This window comes from Lytechinus pictus, chromosome 7 (assembly GCF_037042905.1).
Source record: "Lytechinus pictus isolate F3 Inbred chromosome 7, Lp3.0, whole genome shotgun sequence".
Classification (NCBI taxonomy): domain Eukaryota; kingdom Metazoa; phylum Echinodermata; class Echinoidea; order Temnopleuroida; family Toxopneustidae; genus Lytechinus; species Lytechinus pictus.
In genome coordinates, this window is record NC_087251.1 from 2,451,691 (window position 1) to 2,473,675 (window position 21,985).

Here is a 21,985-nt window from a genome sequence, read left to right on the forward strand (position 1 = left end):
TTGTATCACAGCGCTTTACAAAATGAGCAAAATCAAAATTGTGAAAACAAAATACATACATACATAAATAACAAATAAATCTCCATCTGTCAATATCCCTTTAATCATGGTTCTAAATTTTATCAATATAATAATGGGATTGATTTGTTAAAGATTAGTTGACGATTTGATATGTATATACAAATAGGCCTACTTACATGTATATTTGTACTTACACAGATATTAATCTTAGCATATTCTGTAATATTTATCAACTCATGAACAATAAATGATTTGATAAAAAATTATTTGTGTTGTGGTTTAGTTACCTTTATTTATTGCAACTTCATTAAGTAACTGTTTTTTGTATTAAAAACACCCTGTGATTATGATATCATAACTTGCTTTCACATAACTCTTAATTGATTTTTTTTTTATCCATTCTGCTGTCTTTATAAAAATCTTATTTTTACCAATTCTGATATCAGCATGGTTTCTTAAAATAAAAATATCATTTGTACAATCTAAGGAAATATCTCAAATTTTTTTTAGATTAGGTGTTTGAAAGTGGTGTAAATTATGTTATTAGTTATCTATATTTCATAGGTGGAATCCAAAGAAAGCCACATGTTGAATAACACACATTTAATTTATAGCTTTATAGTTTTATTTTTAGCAGAAATCCAAGGATGTTAATGTTAAACTATTAAACTGATCCAACAATAAATGCTGGTATGATTTATACACAGATTCAAAGAGCTTTCACCTTGGTGGAGTTTCAAGGTTTCTTTATTACGATAAAGTTATTGTGTTGTAATGCTCAAGAAGTTAAGTAGGATATAAAAAAAAAGAAACATCTGTGTAAAATATATAGGGAAGGGAGTGTCATCACGCCCCGCCCCGGGAGCGAGGATTCAACTCTCCATTGTTCATTCATCATTCATCTTGTCAATAAAAATGAATAATTCATTTTGTGGTGTAATAAAGTCCCTGTTCCATACTATCCATGCATAGCGAAGATAAATGAGGTAGGATGGAGTATAGAACCATTTACACACATTTGATATGGTTTATTTATCCCAGCATATTCAGGAGGGAATGGAAGGAAATGATAGTCTTTGCTAAGATGACGGCCTGCCTCGTACTATACAGAGATATGGGATGGCTAGCAAGCCTTCTAATTTGCAATTCATCGGCACAATTGTAGCCCCAGCCAAACTAATTTGCGCTGCTGTCGCCATAAAGGTCACATATGCGATAGCACGCATTATCATGATACTGGATGGGGTGAAGAGACTTACAGACAATCAGAGGGAGGGGGATATTGGTGAAAAAACCTTATCTTTAGGGTTACTGTAGTGTTTAAAATTCTTTGCCATTTCTAAGGAACTTCCTGACAATATACTGTGTCTTTAAAGTCAACTTGCTATGGTGTATGTTTGTGTCATGTGAATTATTAATCGTGTACAAGCTTATTGAACAACTATTCACATCTTTATTTTCTCTGTCCATGTTAAATACTGGAACATGTATACTTCAAGAAATATCCACAAAAGTGATTCAGATTATTTCATAAATCTTTGATTTGAAATTGTATAATTTCTTTTATTCATGTTTAATAGGATAATCATATCAAAATCTTCTTGATTTCAAATGAATATTGGATTGAAAATTATGGCAATCATGGGGGAATATTAAAATGCATCATAATTCTAGCAGTCACACAAGCATCCAAATCTATTATATGGATTTTCTTAACATCTAAAATTTTATTGTATATAAGAAGTATCAAACTATATTCATTTTCAAACCTTAGACCATGATCTGAGTTGAGTAAAATACGAAGTTTCATGTTATTTGTTATCCCAGGCATAAGGATCAATGAAAGGATACTATAAAGTCGAATAAGCCTTTTATTTTTTTCAAAAATCATCATTATATCTGATAAAGTAGGATTATTGAACCAAAATGGAAGAATAAAGAATGTGTCATATGTTCTTGGCATTGAAGTCTGTGTATTAATTTCATTTATAGATATAGCATATATTTCTGTCACTGTAGAGAAGAATTTGTCATGATTAAGCCTTTGTACTTTTATGTGACTTATAAGTTGATATTCATGGCCAGTTACATGGTATTTTATTGGGGATGACTAAAACAGGACATTGTTTTTTTAATATAGGTACACATTGCAGGTCTCTTGTTTATAATTTTCTTTTCCAGTCACCTATTTCCCCTTTCATCACTACTAGAAAAATCATGCCCCTTATTCTACTTGTGCTAATTACACTTATTCAAAGGTAAATTCTAATTCTTTGTATGCTTGTGACTAAAAACAATATATTTTTTTTTTGGGGGGGTATTCATTTGTTGAATATATTGTACAAGGTTGAACTGTTTGACAATTAGTCACTCTAGATTTGTGACTATGACTGTTATAACTTTCTTTCTCCTCTGTTTGCTTGAGCATTATGTGTGAAAATAAAAATCAATTCATCTATTCATCAGCACCATGCTATCTTAATAGAGGTGCCCTTTCATCATTATAGCTCAATTTCATACATTCTGCAAAGTCATTATGACATGGAATGGTATTGAATGCATTTTGAAATTGACAGTGACCTGTCAACAAAATTATCAGTAGGAATAATTGGTGACAAATTTCCTTATAAGCCTATATAGTTTTGTTACCAACTATTTTTGATAAAAAATATCCGAGGTTACTTAGGAATTCATTTCTTAAGATTTTGCAATTGTCAACACATCTTTCTTCATAAATCTGATTGAAATAGGAATAAAGTCGATGAGTAATTTCCCTGAGTTGAATATGCCATTGTTTGAACATTTACCTAAACCTGCTAAATTCCAGTGGAAATAAACAGACACAGCTTAAGTACTTTTTGGCCCCTTTTTGTATAGTGCTAATGAAAGTTTGATGTGCAAAGGATATTTTGACTTTGTAATAAGGCGTAAATAAATGATATTTGAGAATTTTCACTTTTATTATCTCCTGACTTCTTCCCCAACCATTTCTTTTAAAATTAAAAGTAGGCCTACATCTCTTAACCAGTCTTCTATGGTCATATTTGAATAAGGTAAAGTGGTGGTGATAAAAAAAAAAGAATTTTGGGCTCATTCTTTTCTCTGTCTGTGTCTTCATAATTATGTGATAAATAATAAAATTTCATTCTTCCATACCATATAACTAATTCATTTCTTTACAGTGGATCACTGCATAAACTTAATCACATATTCATATGAACGTCTGCTGCTAACTCCGTTACGCACATCCCCAGCCCGTTATCAACACAATTGGTGTGAATACATCGTGCACCCGGTATAGATTTTCTTTCTTTGTATGTGAGTGGGAGAGAATCCTGCTACATGTGTGTGAAAGCTAGGATCAGCGTGTGGAATGGTCATAAATATTAATGGTCCTACAACCTACACTTGAGAACCACCTTGTTTGCATAGTGTAGTGCATGGAATATTGGTCCTTAAAATATTGCTACGTAATGGCTGTTGAAATGGAGCTACAGAAAACACTCTACTATAAAGTATATGCAATTCAAATGACAAGGTCGCTTCTGTTGCTAAAATTATTGTATCATGATAAATCTTTTGTTGTTGCAATAATTGATAGCCTCTTACCATTTTATTAATTTTGAAAATTATCAGAGTTGCATTCCCTCCATTTCAACTGTAGGAGAAAATCAAGTATTACAGTGGTAAATGACCCCATCTCCCTACTGGAAAAAAACTCATAATCTGAATTTCATAATTCAACAGTTATTGGGCTAATCTTCATATTGCCAAGACGTCATGTAAAATTGTTTAACAATTGCAGCGTAATAATTAATTGCTGATTTGTGGAGGGTTTTTTTGGTTGAACTTGTCTAAATCTTAACCATTAGTATGCTACATATATTTTTTAAGTTGATCTTTGCTCTAATAGGCAACCATCTGCTTGGTATGAGGAAACCTGGCTAGAATTGATTTGATTTGATGTAAATCGATTTTATTTTGATTGAATTGATTTTGAATGACTTGAATTATGTTGATCTTAATTAAATTAATTTGATTTGATTTGGTTTAGTTTTATATGGTTTTGAATTTTTTGTTTGATTTGATTTAATTCAAAATTGATGTGATTTAATATGATCAGAATCGATTTGATTTGAATTGATATGAATAAATATAATTGATTTCAATTTATTTGATTTGAATTGATATATTTTCCAAAATTAATTAGTCATTCAGAGAGGGAAAAAATACAGTTCATGACAGTTGCGTAATTCATAAAATGAAAAATATTTTCTGATCAGAAAACAAATTACTACTAAACATCCTGTCATAATCAGTTATAAAATATTTACTGCAAAGCCAAAGGAAATTATTGTAAATTTTGAGAGAAAAGGAATATCAATAACTTATTGTACCAAACCGTGCATGTAACTACATCAGACTTGCTTCATTTTATTTGATAAAATTTTGTCTACTTCATAAAGATATTTTTTTTAATCCAAAAGCAAATCTATTTGTGTGCCATGGAGGGTTGGTTTTGTGTTTCAAAGATCCTATCCAGGTAATCAAATATGGATGAGTTTTGGAATCAGTGAACATTTTTTTGCTATGAATACTTAATGGACTAGGCATCCTATAGCAGCTGTAAATGTCAGGCAATGATAATGTTCCCATGCCCATATTCACTCTCATCAAGGCACCAACTATTCTAAAGTATCAGACTAATCTAATATCATTCCGTAAACAGAGCTTTCATTCCCTGGCTGTATTGAAGGAGGAGATCAACTATAAAGCTTTATGTTATGAATTTATCTAAAACAATGAGTATAGTCTGTGAATTATTACTCTCAGTTTTTTTTCATGTGAATGAGAAGGGTCTGAAAAGGCAAACTAGGCACGCCTTTGCTCCACCTTGCTCCTGTATTCCGCTCACTTGCTAGGCTTGAGATTAGGTCATGATTACCAGGTTGATTTTGCGTTTATAGCGTTTTGTATAATTTGCATGTATCCTGCTCCCCGTCAACAATACATGGCTTGTTTTCCATGCATATTGTTCCTATTAGTATTACTCTTTTTTTTAAGAGCATTTCAATATTATTTTGGTGATGTGGTGATATCCATAAGTTTATTTCTATATTTTAAAGAAATTCAGAATGATACACCTATATGCTGCATTAATTTGGGGGGTTTGTTTCACAAACTGCTATATTGTTTATAATGTATATAAGTATGATATAAAAGCTGATAAAAAAACTAAGAGGAACAGTTAGTATAGTATATGGCCTCTGTGACTATTGAAACATTTGTTTTTTTGCCTGTGATTGATATGTACATCAATCATGTATGACTTGATGGATTAATGAAATACATTTTTCTGCTTGTGAATCATGTTTCACTTATAATTGGTGAATTCATAACATCCCTTTTTGAAAAATAAATTATTGTTGATGGTTCAAATTTCAAAATCTCATATATCCATTATTAAATTGGGGAATAATTGATAATTTGTTGAAATTAAACTGTTCTAGATCATTTTTTTCCCATTTATTTTGGTCAGAAGTATTAAGGTAGGAGAACGCCCGGGGGGGGGGGGGGGTACTTGACCAAAAAAGTGGTAGGTATGTGCCGCGGGCGAGACAAAAAACGGGGGCCTTGGAGCGGGCTTATTGTAAAAAGGAGAGTCCTCGAAACGGGCTTCGGAACTACAAATGTTTATGAAAACGGGGGTCCTTGGAGTGGGCCGCCTGCGTTTGAGTGCGTATGCATCCCTATGGAACAGGCATACGTGCATGCAGCTAAAATGGGGGTCTCCTCCGCGGCACATACCCACCATGCATTATATACTGAGTGCCCCCCCCCCCCCCCGGAGAACGAAGGTGATAAAAGCTTGAGAAAAGAAAAAAAATGATTTCATATGTTTTAAAATGTGTTTTAGAATAATATATCAAAAACCTCCTTATGGTTGATGATGCGTGAACTAATACATCAGTGTGGAATGTCAAGGCTATATAATGAACTAGTCATAACATTATGATCCATTCTACTTACCTTGCTATAGTAAAAACTTTATCATGGAACAATGTACATTTGATCAATTAAGGGTTTGCTTGACAGTGAAGTGGCATTTTAAAGGTGTAAGACTACCCTGGTAATACATTTTAATAGGATTCTTTTTTTTTTTAAGTGTAATGATAGAGAAAATTGAGGTTAAAGGGGGACCTAGCCTTGGTCATAAAAGTTGTGTTGGAAAGGAGAAAAATAAAGAAAACAGAATGGTGAAAATTTGAAAGAAATCAGACAAGCAATAAAGTTATGGCTGCTTTAAAATTGAGATCCCTAAGACTGTAGATGTCAAATTGGTAACTGGGTAAGTAAATTATGACAAGGACAACTTTCCCATTGGCCATGTACTTAATTATCAGGAATTTATGGTTTCCTCCTATAAGTACCCATTCCCTTGGGGCAGTAATCTAATTATAAACCAGGTAGTATATTGTTTTATGTCCTCATGAAAGAAAAATGTAATTTGAAGTATAACTTTTGAAAAAAATGAAATTTTAGCCATTTTATGTATTGAAGTAAATGAAAGAGTAGCCCTTGCCTTACATCACTTTGACATCACATATGCGGCCAATTTGAAGTCTCCATGGGTATAGTGATTACCAATTTTTAAACCTTTTAAAAATTCATAACTTTCTGATTGTTTGTCCGATATTGTTCAAACTTTCACCTATCAGCTTGTCTGATTTTTTTTCTTTTCCTCTAAAAACAAGTTTTTATTTGGGTTAGATTTCCCTTTAAATAGAAATAGTCATTCTTATTGACCACTATTCATTTGGTAATAAATTTCATCATGTATTCTCCAGTTTTCATCTTTTTGTTTATTATTTACTTTTTGCATTAGAAACTCTTCTGTCTATACAAGTCCTGAAAATATAAGTTATAAGAAAATTCATAGTATTTTTTCAATTTTATTCATTTTTTGGTTAAATAGGAGTTAATTTTTTCTCTTTAAAAAAATGCATTAAGGCTCAGTGGAGACTAACATGATTGGTTAGAAAAGAACTACAGATATTTGTTTTAATTTTTCTATTTCAGAGGGGTTAGGAAAAGCCTATTTGTATTGGTTTTTGTAAAAACTGATATATTGATCAAATAGATTAATCTCCTTAGTATAACAAATCATGAACAAGTTTTGTGTGTGTAATTTAGAGATATTTGGAAACAGATCATTCCAGAGTTCAAATCCCTGAGAGCCCAATTAATGAATAACATTAGACATGCGTAATCATAATTTTCATAGTTGTTGCTACAGAAACAGAAAATGAAATTATGATGAGAGGACACAGAGGCTGAAATTTGAAATGGGCCCCAATCAGCTATGCTGTCACCATTACAGATGTATCTCTAATGAAACAATTATGTTTCTTTTGAAAAAGATGTGTCTGAGTTTTATATCTGTAAAACTCAATTAAAAGCATGACGTCAAGCAGAAATGAATTTAACACAGGTTGAATGGATGATGTATTGTAGTTCACATGACTGATTGTGTCTTTCAAAGCTTGTATGGGTAATTCATTAGTAGGCAAATTGTTATGGAGTAATTATCTTTTAAACCCTGGGATTTGGCTAGTTGAAGTGAGTATGTTGGTATTACTCTTGATCAACTACTACATACTTCTAAGGTAAAGGATAGTTAAGAATAAATCCCTTTTACTATCATCTGTTTATTTCTTTCTATTCCCTTTTACCTTTATTGTTGACACTTTGGAGGGGATGAGTTAGAAACCTGCAAAAAAGTTTGGTTAGTATATGAATAAGCTAAAAAATGTTAACTTTGTTACTCACTCTCAATTAAATATAAATGATGGAGAAAGAAATCAAAATTAAAATCCTGTTTATGGGTGAAAAAATGAATGGCCTGAAAGAAAAAAGATTGTTATTCTGGTGTAAAATAAGTATATAGGGGAAAAATATATTAATCATTAATAACCAACGAAAGCACACTGTTTGTAAAACACATAACTGGCTCAGTCACTTACAACTCTTTAAGGTAAGATTTGAAGAAAAAAAATCAACAAATCAGACCTGTCAAAATAAGGGAGAAGGTACAATAAAGCATGCACACTCATGCCCTGAGAAAATCAAGAAATCATATTTACGTGAAGATAATTATAACCAAACACCATTTTTTTCAATATCTTGCCCATTTTAACTGGTATGTTAAAACCATTTTGATTGTTTTAAGATTCATATCGTTGCAGGAACGCCCTTAGCACTATACTTTTGGGCATTATATGCGCGCAGAAACACCCTTAGTTGCGCGCATAAGGGCATTGCGTATGTGCATTTCATCATTGGTGAGGTTTGCCGAAGTGTGGTGCTAAGGGCGTTCCTACACCGACACAATGATATCTTAATCTTGGTAGAACAAAAGGTTGAGTTTCCATCATGTACATTTTATATAGGTCTTGTCAGTTCACTATGTTCACATCTAAAGAAGATTAGAAAAAGCTGATACAAAGACCATGGCCTCTCAAATGAAGAGATGTGATTGATTTAAATAAATCATCCATTATTTAATCAATCTTAATTTAAAGATTGATCTCAAAATTCCTCTTAGGAGATATGAGTTATTTCAATTAATCGCAACTCTTCACAAAGGCCCCGTTTTCCAATGTGAACCACATTTACTCCTAAATGATTAGATTGTGCTCCGTGAACCTAAAAACTGCAAAAACAAGTGATTCGAAACTAGTATACCACTTTTATACCCTTAACTGTTAACAAAATATTAGTACATGTGGAAATGAAAATAGTTATGACAGAGATGAGTACTCTTCATACATATTATTACGATCCATCAAATAAATGTAAACGAGAGATTGCTTTCAAAAGGATAATTTATGCAAATTGACACCAGAATCATCCATCATGAGAAACTAGATTTGCTTCCCATTCAGTGTGAATGGGTGGTCTCACTGGCTTGAGTTGTGGACTCAGTCTCTGTGACATCTACAAACCTACCAGAGATGGCAGAGACATCACAGAAACCCCTTAGAGACCTTGGGACAATATTGTGGCATATTCCAGATTAATTTGATCATGTGTCCACTGGCTCTGGGACATTGTGATGAGACAAAGCTTCAGAGGGACAAACTATTGCGTGTAAAACATTGCTCTATCCCAAACTCTTTGTCTGAACTGAATGTTCTAGCCCCACTGATGGAGGATTGTAGGGTTATCCCTGAGATAACTTGCCTTCAGGTTTTAGGGATATAATTGCTGAAAATTTATTTGCTTGTTTAAATATGCAAGTATTATTTTTTTTTTAAGATATAAGAAATCCAAATTATTGATATCCTGAGTGGGAAGCATGTTGATCTTCAGAATGAAAATATTTCTGATTTATAAATGGAATATTGTGTTTGGTATTGTTATTGAAAAGTTTATTTTATCTGTCCATTTGGAAGCAATTTCCCAAAATTATACCACATTAATGAATAAAAGGGAAATAAATGATGATACCTCGTTGATACAGGAACCAGAGGAATGCTTGTTGAGTGATGATCAATTGATTTCATTTCATCGGTAGTGCATTACCAATATTCTTCCAATGATTGTATCCAATGCATACAACTCCCTATCAAATGCTTTTAATGAAGTCTTCCAAGATTTGTAATTATTTGTTTGATACACACTACACACTTGATAAGGAACCTTACCAAAGGTATGTACCACATCTACAAGTATAGGTGTTAATGTTTTACACAACAGTCTTCAAACATTCCTCATTCTTTTTGTTTGTGATGGAATGTGAGGATAAGTGATGTAAAGATGCTTCCTTCTGGTAAGACCAACTTTTGGTAAGGTTCTTAACTTCAGAATTTTCTGAAGATAAAAAGATATTCCCTACTATAAGGAGGAGGTGCAACCATTGAAAATTGAAAAGATAGGGAAACAGAGGAAGAGGATTAAACAGAATGTATTTCTTACTTCCGTCAAAACTCTACAGCAATATACAAAAAAAACTTAACAAAATCTATGTTAAGAGGGGTATTTCATATGGCTATCCGTACATTTACACAGCACTTATTTGCTTGTGAGATTATTGAAGACACCTTAATTAAAAATCAAGACATAGTATGGAAACTGGAAATACCTTTGCTGGTCAACTCATTGTCTTGGTATAATACCACTTTCTACTGGTGAGCATCATATTTGCAGTAGGAAATATTGATCTTAATAACATTTGATAGGTGTGATGCAGCATGGATCTTGGAATGCTCTGCCATCATGATGGGATCATCAGTATGGATGAAGATGATGATAACGATGATCATGATGATGATGACAATGACTTTTCTGAGGACTGTAAAGGTGGTTTCTCTGTAAGCATGATATCCCTGAAGAAGTCCTTATTATCTGGAAAACAAAAACTTTCCCCACAATCCTACAGCATAGTTTCATCACAAGGATATTATTTTTGTTCTTTTTGCTCAATCGACTTCAATAGGTCACAGTTTCTGGGCTTCTTACATTTTTAATACCAATTTTATGGGTAAACATTGGTGTGGTCGTACTTTAAAAAAAGACCAAATTGTTTTATGTATCTATCAGCATTCCTTCAAAGCCTCTTTTTCCTTTTAAGGTTTCCATTCCTGCAATGGCAAACAGTGAGGTTTGGAAAGCCAATCCCATTATGGTGAAATTGGTAAAAAGTGATCGACACAAGTTTCTAAAGATTGGCTCATTTTTAGATAATGTTTCTTAAAATGTAGTTGGCCAAGAAAGAAAAACTTGCTTTATATAAATGGTCACTATTAGGTCACTTTTCTATGCATCTCATTTTCTGATTGAGTGATATGGTGAATGAAGAAGCCATATCCAATCATTTGATTCTCAACTAGATAACCTCTCTTTTTCTGAACATGGTCAAACTAATTTTGGGAGCAGTGTTGTCTTTTTGTCTGGTATTATGCCCAATTTATTCTTTCTTATATACCCAAATTTGAAAATGAAATATTTTAAGATTGAGTGAGCAAGAGAGAGAGCTAGAGAAACAGAGATACAAATAGACAGACAATTAAATGAAAGAAAGCGAGGTGAGGAAGGGATAGAGGTAAAAAGAAAGAGAAATTGAACAAGGAGGGAGAGACACACACAAAAAGACAGATATGCAGACAGAGAAAGATTGCAGTAGAAGGGAAAAGAAAGATACAAATGACAGAAAGTAAACTGGAAAAAGAGAAAGGGAGTAGGATCATTATTCTCATGGTATTGCCCTTTTATTTTAAGAGATGATTTTGCCCAAGTCAAATCACATTGCCCATTATTTTCCAAGTTGAAGATGAGAGTATAGTGTAATTTCTTTGAGGGTAATAAATATTGGTATGGTTTAATAAAGGTTAGTCTCTTTCATAAATTTTAAGACATCTTCCAGGAGAAAAATGGACTGCATGCCAAGTTTTGTTTTTATATTTACTGGAATTAAATGTGCAAATATAGCAAAGTCATTTACTTTGCTATAATTCACAGAGATGTCAAACAATAACTTAAATAGTTGATAAAGCTAGGTGTTCTAGCAAAATGGTCCACAAAACCGTGACATTCAGTAGAATATTTTGATATTAAGAAATAGCATGACACCACAAGCAGATATCTAAATGTGACATTTTGCTACATCACCTGCCGTTAAAACAGAATTCATGCTTTTGCTTTTTGCATTCAATAAGTGGCACGTTTATTGCCCTGTTGAATATGCAGCCATACTTAGTATGTGAGAGTATCATCATTATGGACTGTTAAATTGTGATTGAATCAATAGTCCATATAATCACATGGTTGGATGTCTTATATAGTTGATAATCATTTTATGCTATTTATTTTTACATTAAAGCAATATCACCACATACATTGAATGCAACATAATGAGCTAATGATCAGATCCTGGTATGAAAACCAAAACACTGATCACAAATCAGTATCAGATGAAAATAATGTACGTATCTGTAGCACTTCATGATGTTTGAAATGTTTTTGTCTATCTTTGCTTGAAATGGGTAGTATAAATATTTATAAAGGTTCAATACCATTTTCAATGCATTATGCACATAGTATTGCATTCAATTGACAGAATGATTTGGGACTTTTACAACCTATCTTCAATAAAGAAGAATTATGTCCCGTTCATTTTTAACACAATTTCATATCATTTTGGTCAAAGTATATCTCTGAAATTCTTTACAAACTTGAGAGTAAATGCATACCAAATGTTTTTTGTCACAAAGATGAGTTGAAAAAGTTCCATAAGATTCTGTTATACTTATAACTAGCATCCATTTTCACACACATTACTTAGAAATGAAAATCTTTACCTCACTCTTACTTTCCATTGTGGACAATATTCTGACTTAATTTTACTCTCATATTCAGTTAAAAATTTTGAAGTAAATATCCTTAAATCATCTTTTGATATATAGTACTTAAATGTGAATCCTGATTTTGATTCTTTATACTCACATAGAATTCCATAGATCTTCCTATTTTGCTATTGTCAAACTTGAATGTAAGTGCAAGATATAAGATTTCCATTTTATGTTGAACTTTGATCCATTCCATCAAAATTATTCTAGCAGAATCATCTAGCAAAAATATTAATGTTATAGACATTCTGCTTGTTATGTTGTATTCAATGAAAAAGATCAAAGTGAGTTAAGAAATAATGAAGTAACCTTGAATTCTGGAAACCAAATTATACATCCAATATCTATAAATTATAATAAATCATTAAATGTTAACCATATTAATTTCAGCTTTGATGAACATGAATTTTCAATCTAACATGGTATACCTAATGCTTCAACACAGATATACTGTACATCTATAGGCCAATTTATTGAGTAGTTTATGCATGCCTTAATTTTTCCTGTGTTGTATTCTTTGTTAATGTTTTATTGGAATTTTCTTATTTCTTTTTTATTTTTAAGAGGATTTATTTTCATGAGGACCAAAATCCAAGGCTACCTATTATTAATAAAAAAAACATTTTTAGGGATGAAGCATAGACTTCTGTATTTTTTTCCATATGGTTTCCAATTACCAATTTATTGCAAGATTAAGAAGAGTCATACTTCCAATTGCTTAAGTGCATATAACACAATATTTTTCCCTTTTAGATCTCATAACTCTTTCATAATGGCCTACATGGTAATGATAACATAGTTTATCTAATGAGAATGATATGATAAAGAATAATTCAATGTAAAACTGTTGGAGAATAGGAGAGGTGAGATAGAGGTTACAGCTTTAAAGGTAAAGAGGATAGGATCTTGACAAGGGCTCGGTAACACAACGCTTAGCAATTGATTGTAGTTACACCTCTGTACAATCCGTTGTGATAATTAGTCATACAATCATTCTTTCTGGACAGTCCCCTGGCAGTACATGGATAGCCTTCTAACCATTGTCATCATGGTAGCACATTTTTGCACACAAAACTTGATTTTCTGTAAAAGCTACAGCAAACCTTAAGATTGGTTTATGATTTGATTTGGAATATTTTGAGGTTTGAAATCACTTCTAGAATGCTTATTTTAAAATTTGATTGAAGTTCAAATCTGTTTAAAATGGTAGCAGCTCGTAGAATGATGTCACTATGATGTCACTAAATAGAATTAGGTTTGATATGTATTCCAAGGCATGCAAGTACCTTTATACTGCATTTCAAGTTTGGCATTTATTTGATGGGTCAGAACTTTGGATGATAGTATATTCCTTGTTTAAATGTTCCCATCAAAGGTTATAGCATTTTAGCCACAAATCGGTCGCAAACCAGTCAGAAGGTTTGCAGTTGCCCATAAGAAATACTATCCATGGCTGCATAATCCCTCATTCTTTGTTTCATATTATTGATTGTATGTGAAACATTGTATACATACAATTGATATTATTCACATCTAATATGCATAGCTTGGAGAGGGTTTGTGCAAACAATGATTTGTTTGCTAATGTACTAGTCACAGAAATATGATGCATGTAGCAAATCCATGTTATACTTTGATGCTCAACAAAGAAATAAAGAGATGTTTCACAGATTCAGGCAGTATTCTGAATGATGAATTTTCACCCAATACGTAGCTCATCATTGAGCATGCTGTACATATATATCTGAATTTGTTGTCATCAATGTATTTGGGGATAAGAGTTTGATTGAAAATGAATATAATGTCTACATCGTAGACAAAGTCTATATATGGGACTATGTGAAATGAAGTTTTTTAGAAAGACAATAGCTTAATGAGAAGATAGAAAGGAGGCCCTACAATAATTCAGCTTATAATACTATTATGTTAATGATTCATATATTTTTTTTAGCAAATAGAAGTATACCTTCAATGATATAAATTGGCATTTTACAATAATATAACATATGCATGATACAACAAAAGTTAAAAGGACCTTAATATAACACACTGTGGGAGATATAAAAAGAGAAATACAAGCAATCAAGTCAAATATGTGACGGAAGTGTCATTACATGTCATGCTATTTCCTTACGTTATATATCTCTAATAAAAAGAGAAATCTAAGCAATAAGCTTCTTTGATTTTTTTTGTCAGAAACTTGTTTTAGTCAGTCTACAATGATGTCACTCCATATAGAATCAATGGCATACTCTTATTCTTTGTTCTAGTTCAAAGAATTACAAATTCATCATTTTAAAATTACAATTAAACTGGAAGAGCAAAAAACACAACAGTGGTTCAAAAAATCTTAAACCTTCTATGTTAACCTTTACAAATCTTAGGATTTCAGTCCGGTGTCACATCACAGCTATAATTTGGCAAACACATAGAAGTTATCGGTAATTATAACTACATCTAAGCAACTCAAAAGTAAAACAGTGGATTCTCTGTGACACAAAGCCTACCATACATGTAGATCAGGCCTGATTGATGTCTCAAAATAGAACAAGATAAATTCAAGGATAAGTTATTTCTGAATTTTAAATAGTATCTCATTTATCCTGTGGGGACTGGTATCGTAGTAGGCTGGCCACAATATTTTTTCAATGCCAATCTTTGATGAATTTAATGTAATTTTCAATTGATTATGATGATTTAGTAATCACATGATGAAACATTAATAGAAATTAAGTAATTGGGACTAAATTCCTTTTTTCGCAAAAGGAAACAGCAGACAAATAACTCATACCTAATAATAATAATAATTCCATATCTGATATGTTAGAATTGTGTGCTTCCACCATTAGATTGAAAACTGAACAATAGGAATGTGAAAATTGAATTTAATATTGTTTGTTGCCAGCCAGACTTCAAGTATTCCTATTAGATTTGTTAGATGAAAAAATTATTTTGATAAATATGCAGAACAAATGAAGATGTAATTCTGTTCCTTGAAAGTTTTGGTTTTGTATTTATATGGAACCTTCATTTTAGGCCTATTCATATCATTGCAGTGTACTACCATGTATGGTGTGCTTTGCCTACATTACATGATATTGTCCTTTGTTACAAGCATTTGATTAAATCTATTAGGGGTCTTGGTTTTAAGAGGAAATTATCTTTTCCTTATAAAAATTCACTTGGCAAAGGTAACATGTTTATGTCTTACTTGCCTTTACAATTGTACTGCCTGAAATGTATCAGATTGGCTTGCGAAAAAGAAGACAAATACGTGTCCATTCCCTTCAAATATATTTTATTCGATAAAGTAATAGTCAAATAATTGCTTACATACTAAAGCATGTATTAAACAGATATTTCATACCTTTTCAATGCACCATTCCTTTTATTAATTTTGTCTTACATTTTTGAAATACTTTTTAATATAAAGTGGTTTATAAATATTACTGTATATATTCAAAGTTTCTTGACTCCAGGAAGGAAGTGACCAATAGTTTAATCATATGCTTGCACCATTCAAGTTAAGTATCCAAACTAAAAGATCAATTTGAGATCAAAAGAACAATTGTGAAAAAATCAAATGAAACAGACATTGCATGAAAGAAAAATGGCAATTGGCATAATTCTGCATTAGGAAGAAACACAAATGAAATGAAAAAAAATATTATGGAATTATATAATACATAGTTGAAATCTCTACAGACAATATCAACCTCTGAGAAATATAAACTGGTGATAAACTTCAAATCTGTGATATTCCTTTCTCAACAATAGTAAACTTTTGATAGTAACAACTTTAGTAGGTATATTAATTTGAATAATATTGTCGCTTGCAGGCAACCAAGTTACATCATTGTCTCATCCTTTTGTCCTCTTTTCAGTCTAACATTCTGAAGGACGTAAACTTAATAATGTTCAGTCCCACCAGATTGTCTCCACGGACCCACAAATATTGTTTCAAACATCGTTTGCTCTTTGTGTGAACATGAGGTAGGAGTCGTCAGCACACCAAACACAGATTCATTACGTAGTGGTATGACTCATTTCAATTGTGTTGTCAGTCATTAAATCAATTTCAACAGAAATCCAGACAGGATATATTCCAATCTGAATGATTAAACTTGAATTCACCTTATGACAGGAGCTCAAATTACATGCATGTGAATAGAAAGACCAGTCTTGTGTTAGAATTTTTGCTACAAGTCATGGACAAAGAAAGAAATCAAACAATTCGGTATGTATGGTTTTATTCATAGGTGAACATGGTAGTTGGATACCTGTTAATTTTTACTGAGACAAATAGTTAGCAGGAAAAGAAAGAATTTATCTTTATCTTGACAACTCTGTCTCTCTTGTGTAAAACTCTTTTTGTATTAGTGCAAATGATTTACATTATGAAATATGATTCATAATTTACGGAATTCTAGTATCCTGAAAGCACTTATTGATGTAAAACTTTTAACCACAGATTGTAAGCAGAACTTATTTTCCACTTATCTTTCAGGGATTCTTCATGATTGAGTAAGTATATTTTCATAGGATTTATTTTCAATGTTATTTTTTCCTTGGATGTTTCATTGGCAAAACTTGTATTTATCTAATTTATTTCTAATTAGAAATAAGAGAGTGGGATATAAATTTGCCTGTGTATCCTTACAGTGAATGCAACCACGTACTTAAAGATATTGTTTCATTTGTTTCTTTTTTTGTCTATGCTATTGAAAATACAATGCTGTTCCTGTTGGGAAATTGTTTTTTTATGAATAATGGGCAAGTGGATTAGTATAAAGTTCATTGTAATGTCTGTCTAGTCCTGTCCAAAAAATGGTATCTCTCTTCTATATTTCCTATACCTCATTAACTTATCGCATCTTTTTTTTTATGGAGATCTGTCAATCTTGAAACTTACTTCATCTACATTTATTGACCACACTTTTTTAATCAGAAAATTATAATACACCAGAATTTCTAGTAAGACTTAAATGCAGACTTTGCTGAAATGGGTACTTTAAGTCGTAGGTTTCCCTAAAATAATTCCCAGTTCACCAAATCTACCATTTGATAAAAAAGTCATATCAGTTATCAAGACTGAATTATGAGGAAATAGGGTAAATTGTAATATTTTGTAATATAATGTATATATTATATAGATATATTCATATATATATTGAAAAAGCTGTCATTATTGCACACACACAAACTCATCTATATAACAAAATCTTAGAGAGTACATATGCATCCTCATCAAACAAAAATTGATAAGGTAACAATTATTTTAAATTCATGCTAGGTTCTTAAAGTTTGAATACAAGAGTATGAAATGTCATATAAGTAGATAAAACATATTGTATTCTGTCCACGGACATCGATGTTCCTAGCCCAGTTCGCGTACAAAACTTGACTTTAATAAGTTTGTATCATAATCAATTGAAGAATAAAATATGAAATGCAGAATATCTAGGATTACTAGGTGTTAAAACAATATCCTCCCATTTAGGAATATAGATATGTGTATGATATCATCAAGTGTTCTGAAATACATTGATAATAATTGGGAAACATTGGGAAGGCACGTAAGATATCTAGCTAAGTTTATACTACCCCTTTAAACTGCTGATATTGATTATAAAAGGGCAGACACAAACGCTGCCCACTCATATATATAGAGATTTGAGATAATACATGGGGAAAAACTCCACACAACATTTATATCACCATGAAGTCATTTGACCTGCCTTACAGGCAAATCATTCAAAAAAATCCCCTGTTATTACAAATTAAAGCAGGAAAAAATGTCCACAATAAAAAGGATAGAAATACCTTTCATGTTGCATGTGGTACAATAGAGATAGGCTTTTTATGTACTTTTGAAAACACATCACATCATTTCGTACTTTATACATTTTCTAAATAGTGGAAATATATTTCATGAAGTACTCAATATAATACCTATAATTGTCATTTCATATACCTCGAAAATCTTTTGTGATAGTAAGCAATTGGTTAGGATATATTACATAAAATCATTTACAATTTTGTTAGAATAAAATATCATGTACATAGATAATGTACATCTAGCATGTTGCTGTAGTTTCTAAAGTAGTATGTTCACCCTAAAGAACCTACTTTCCATCATATCTAGAATCAAATCAGTGCTATGATATATCCCAATAGCCAATGGAAACAAAATCCAAACCTATACGATATAATGATAATCAACATCTACAAGCTATATTTCTCAAGTTCTAGCCTAAATTTGGAGGAAGAAATTCATTTGATGCATACATTTTGTAATAAAAATTCAATAACATTTGTGGCTTTTCAGTCCACTTTGAATTGCCAGAGCCAAATTGCAGCTCTGGTCTGGTGTACTTTTATAGTGTTTGGGAGAGTCAAACATCAACATGATTTCTGATCAGATCAATACTCATGGACCAAAAAACAAAATGTTTCTGGGCCTTTGTGTGTATGACCTGATCTTTTATTGTCTCTCCCACTCTTTTTTTCCATGTTAATTCATATATTTGCTTGTGCAGTGGCGGATTTATTGCTTTTTGACTTGTATTTAATGTAAATACTGCATGTATGTGGGTTGTTGTTGTCACGTTACCCTGTTATTAGGAACCTTATGGTCACTACTGTACCTTGTGTTATCTGCTTTCTCCAGTCTGGTGGTCTCCAGTCTGGTGGTCTCTGGGTTGCCTAGTTGGTTGTAAACGGCAGTTGTCCTGTTGAATGCAGGCGTCACACAATGGTTCTTCAGAATATTATCCACATGATCATGTGATTTGACCCTTCCTTTACCGCTCTTTCCCCGTAAGATCCTTGCGTCTGCTTCAGTCTCAGATATGTCAGCAAGAGGGCAAGAACATAGAGTTTTGGGTTTTGCTTTGCATGCCGGACTACTATCTGCGCTTGTGCCACTTAACCGTGGTGATGAGTTACCGGTAGCTGACCGGCGGGTACGGGGCGACAGCAACCGGCCAGATCTCCTAGGTTCTGGTGATGGCGTTGCTCTAGCGCCTTCAGTTCTACCTCCAGAAGCCTCTAGTTTGATCTCTTCGCAGGAGCTACCGGCCTCTTTAGCTCGTACCTGAACCAATAGATGGCACAATTCAAGGAAATCTTGAAAGTCTACCTTATTCCCAAGCTCAGGGTACTTCATTGACTTCATTGTTTGTACAAAGCAGTGGAATCGTACATTGGTTGGGGAGTCATCCCCAAGTTTATTAAGGACTTCAGAGACCTCGTCATAATTTAGCAACGAGTCCTTGTCCTTGTCGTTGGTGATGAACTCTATCCGAAATTCAGATATATTTGAGCGAGTCCAGTTTGGGTACTTTTCACTCAACTGCTCAAAGTTGATGTGCTCTAGGTGGTCATGAGGACTGTGGTAGGTGCGCCGGTTGACTATATCCCTGTATATATCCTCGGTGATGTTTTCTGGGCAGCGCACCACCTGCAGGGCCTCTCCTTCCACTCTTCGTTTGCCTGTACTAGTAAAGATTTCTGCAGGTTCAAAGTGCACAGGTTCCATCTCAATAGGGAAGCTTGGAGCTAACCCCATCTTTAGCCCTCTCAGGCAGCTTGAACACAAGCGTTGCATGGTGATGCTCCTTCCTCAACACTCTATATAACCATCAAAGCTATTCCAGTCTGCCTTCCTTGTTCATTCTCCCAAAATTTCCACATTGCAGAATTTCCTGGTACCATCCATTTATCAAATTGATCCAGGTTTAAAATGGATAATCCTATAAAATGTGAAAAATTAATATTTGAAGACAGAATTCCAAATTGCCGGTGATCCTAGGATATCAATGCATGTGAAATATATCATGGATATAAAGTTGATATTAATCCAGATTGAGTTAGAACTCCCAAAGATATCCAAAGACAAAATGGATTAGCCTACTGCTATGGCACGACGGATGAGGTGCTTTGGATTATGATCCATACTGTGCTCATTGGTAATGTACTCTTGAAACACACAGGCAAACCACTCACATCACATTAGGATGTATCCCTAAAGCAACTGGCTGCTGCTTCACTTTGCCAGTTAGCTTATTATCATTGCTGCCATTAATCCAAGTATGAACTGTAAAACGTACGTAGCGCAACCTTTTTCAATCCCATCTCCTTTTGGCTAAACAGTCCTGGTAAATGCCTCCATAGTACTGACAACCTAATCTGCTCAAGGGATATATCTCTCACAAAAAATCAGCAAAATCAAGTTGACTTAAAACAATCCAGGTAGCTTATTTTGGGTTAGAGGTAAAAAAAAAGGAGAGGGCAGTCACAGACCAGGCTATATGTATGGAGATAACGCGTGAGAGTGTGTGGGTGTGTGTGTGCCGGTATGGCTAGCCTATACAACGCCACTACAAGCCTTGTGCAGTAACCCATACATTGCATTCTCCATTATGACAGTGCTCTGTGCCTATGTGTAAAAAAAGGAGACAGCGGTACATCCATCCCGTAGTGGTGCAAGCTTTCTATCACTGCACCCTCCCTCATCTATACACACTCTCCTTGTAGATCATACCATTCCCTTACACACACATACATACACACCCTCACTTTCTCTTACAGGGAGAGGACTTGCTTCATTACAATGTGGGAATGCTTTCAAGCCTCTTCCAAAGTCACACTTAGAGGGGAGGTCAGCTTATTGAACGGAGCAGTTTCCAGCTGAGTTTTAATATTGCATTTTGCTAGTGGCGCAAACATCTCATATCGGGTGGGGTTGTGCTGTGGGAAAGCCTATCCTCAATTATTACAGCACTGATGACAATCATATCAATCTCATTAATTCTTCTCCCTCTCTTTTATCATCAATCATTTTCAAACCAGAAACCAACCTTTTCTGAAAGAATGACCATATGTATAATTGCATAGGCCTCTATCTCATTTAATTTCACTTGAGTATATATTGTGTAAAATGTCAGTAAGTGGCTTTCATAAACTTTCATTGATCTTCAGTCTTAACATTATTCATCATTGTATTGATCATATAATCTAAGTCTCTTTATAGGACCAATGTCTGTCAGTTTTTATTGTGAATTCACACCATCCTTCTTTCAAAAGCATGAATAGCATTGTGTTTGAAGGTGCAATATGGGTAAGATGCTGATTAAGACTATTATAGAGACATGTTAATCTGGATCAAGAAGAACTAAAAATGCTTCGAGAAGATTACAAGAACTTTGTACTTTTTAATTTGTTCTTGGAAAGACTTATAGGTGGGGCTATTTGTAATCATGTAGTAATGTACAAAACACAAAGCAAGATTTTCATTTGAATTGAAAGTTTCATTTGTCATTTTTTCATATTATTTCACAGACTTCTTTACATGATATGAATTCAAAGTAAATCTAGTACCAGCAATTATGTTTTCCAGGTTTTATGTTCCACGTTTGACCTTATTTTAATAATAAAGAGGAAAGAGATATAGCTACAGCCTTCCTGCTAATTTGATACTTGCTGGTATTTTTGTCTTACCAAGTTATATATTAGTGAAATATAAGTATTTAATTTTGAAATTAATTTCTGTTACA

The 21,985-nt window shown here is 32.9% G+C and overlaps 1 protein-coding gene across 1 annotated transcript; it reads right to left on the reverse strand.

Annotated features, from left to right (window-relative positions):
* Positions 1 to 806: 806 nt before the first annotated feature.
* Positions 807 to 21,047, reverse strand: LOC129265155 (uncharacterized). The gene has a single exon (XM_054903153.2). It carries the CDS (start codon positions 20,035 to 20,037, stop codon positions 19,033 to 19,035), a length of 1,005 nt encoding a protein of 334 aa, XP_054759128.2. The 5' UTR covers positions 20,038 to 21,047; the 3' UTR covers positions 807 to 19,032.
* Between the last annotated feature and the right edge of the window lie 938 nt (positions 21,048 to 21,985).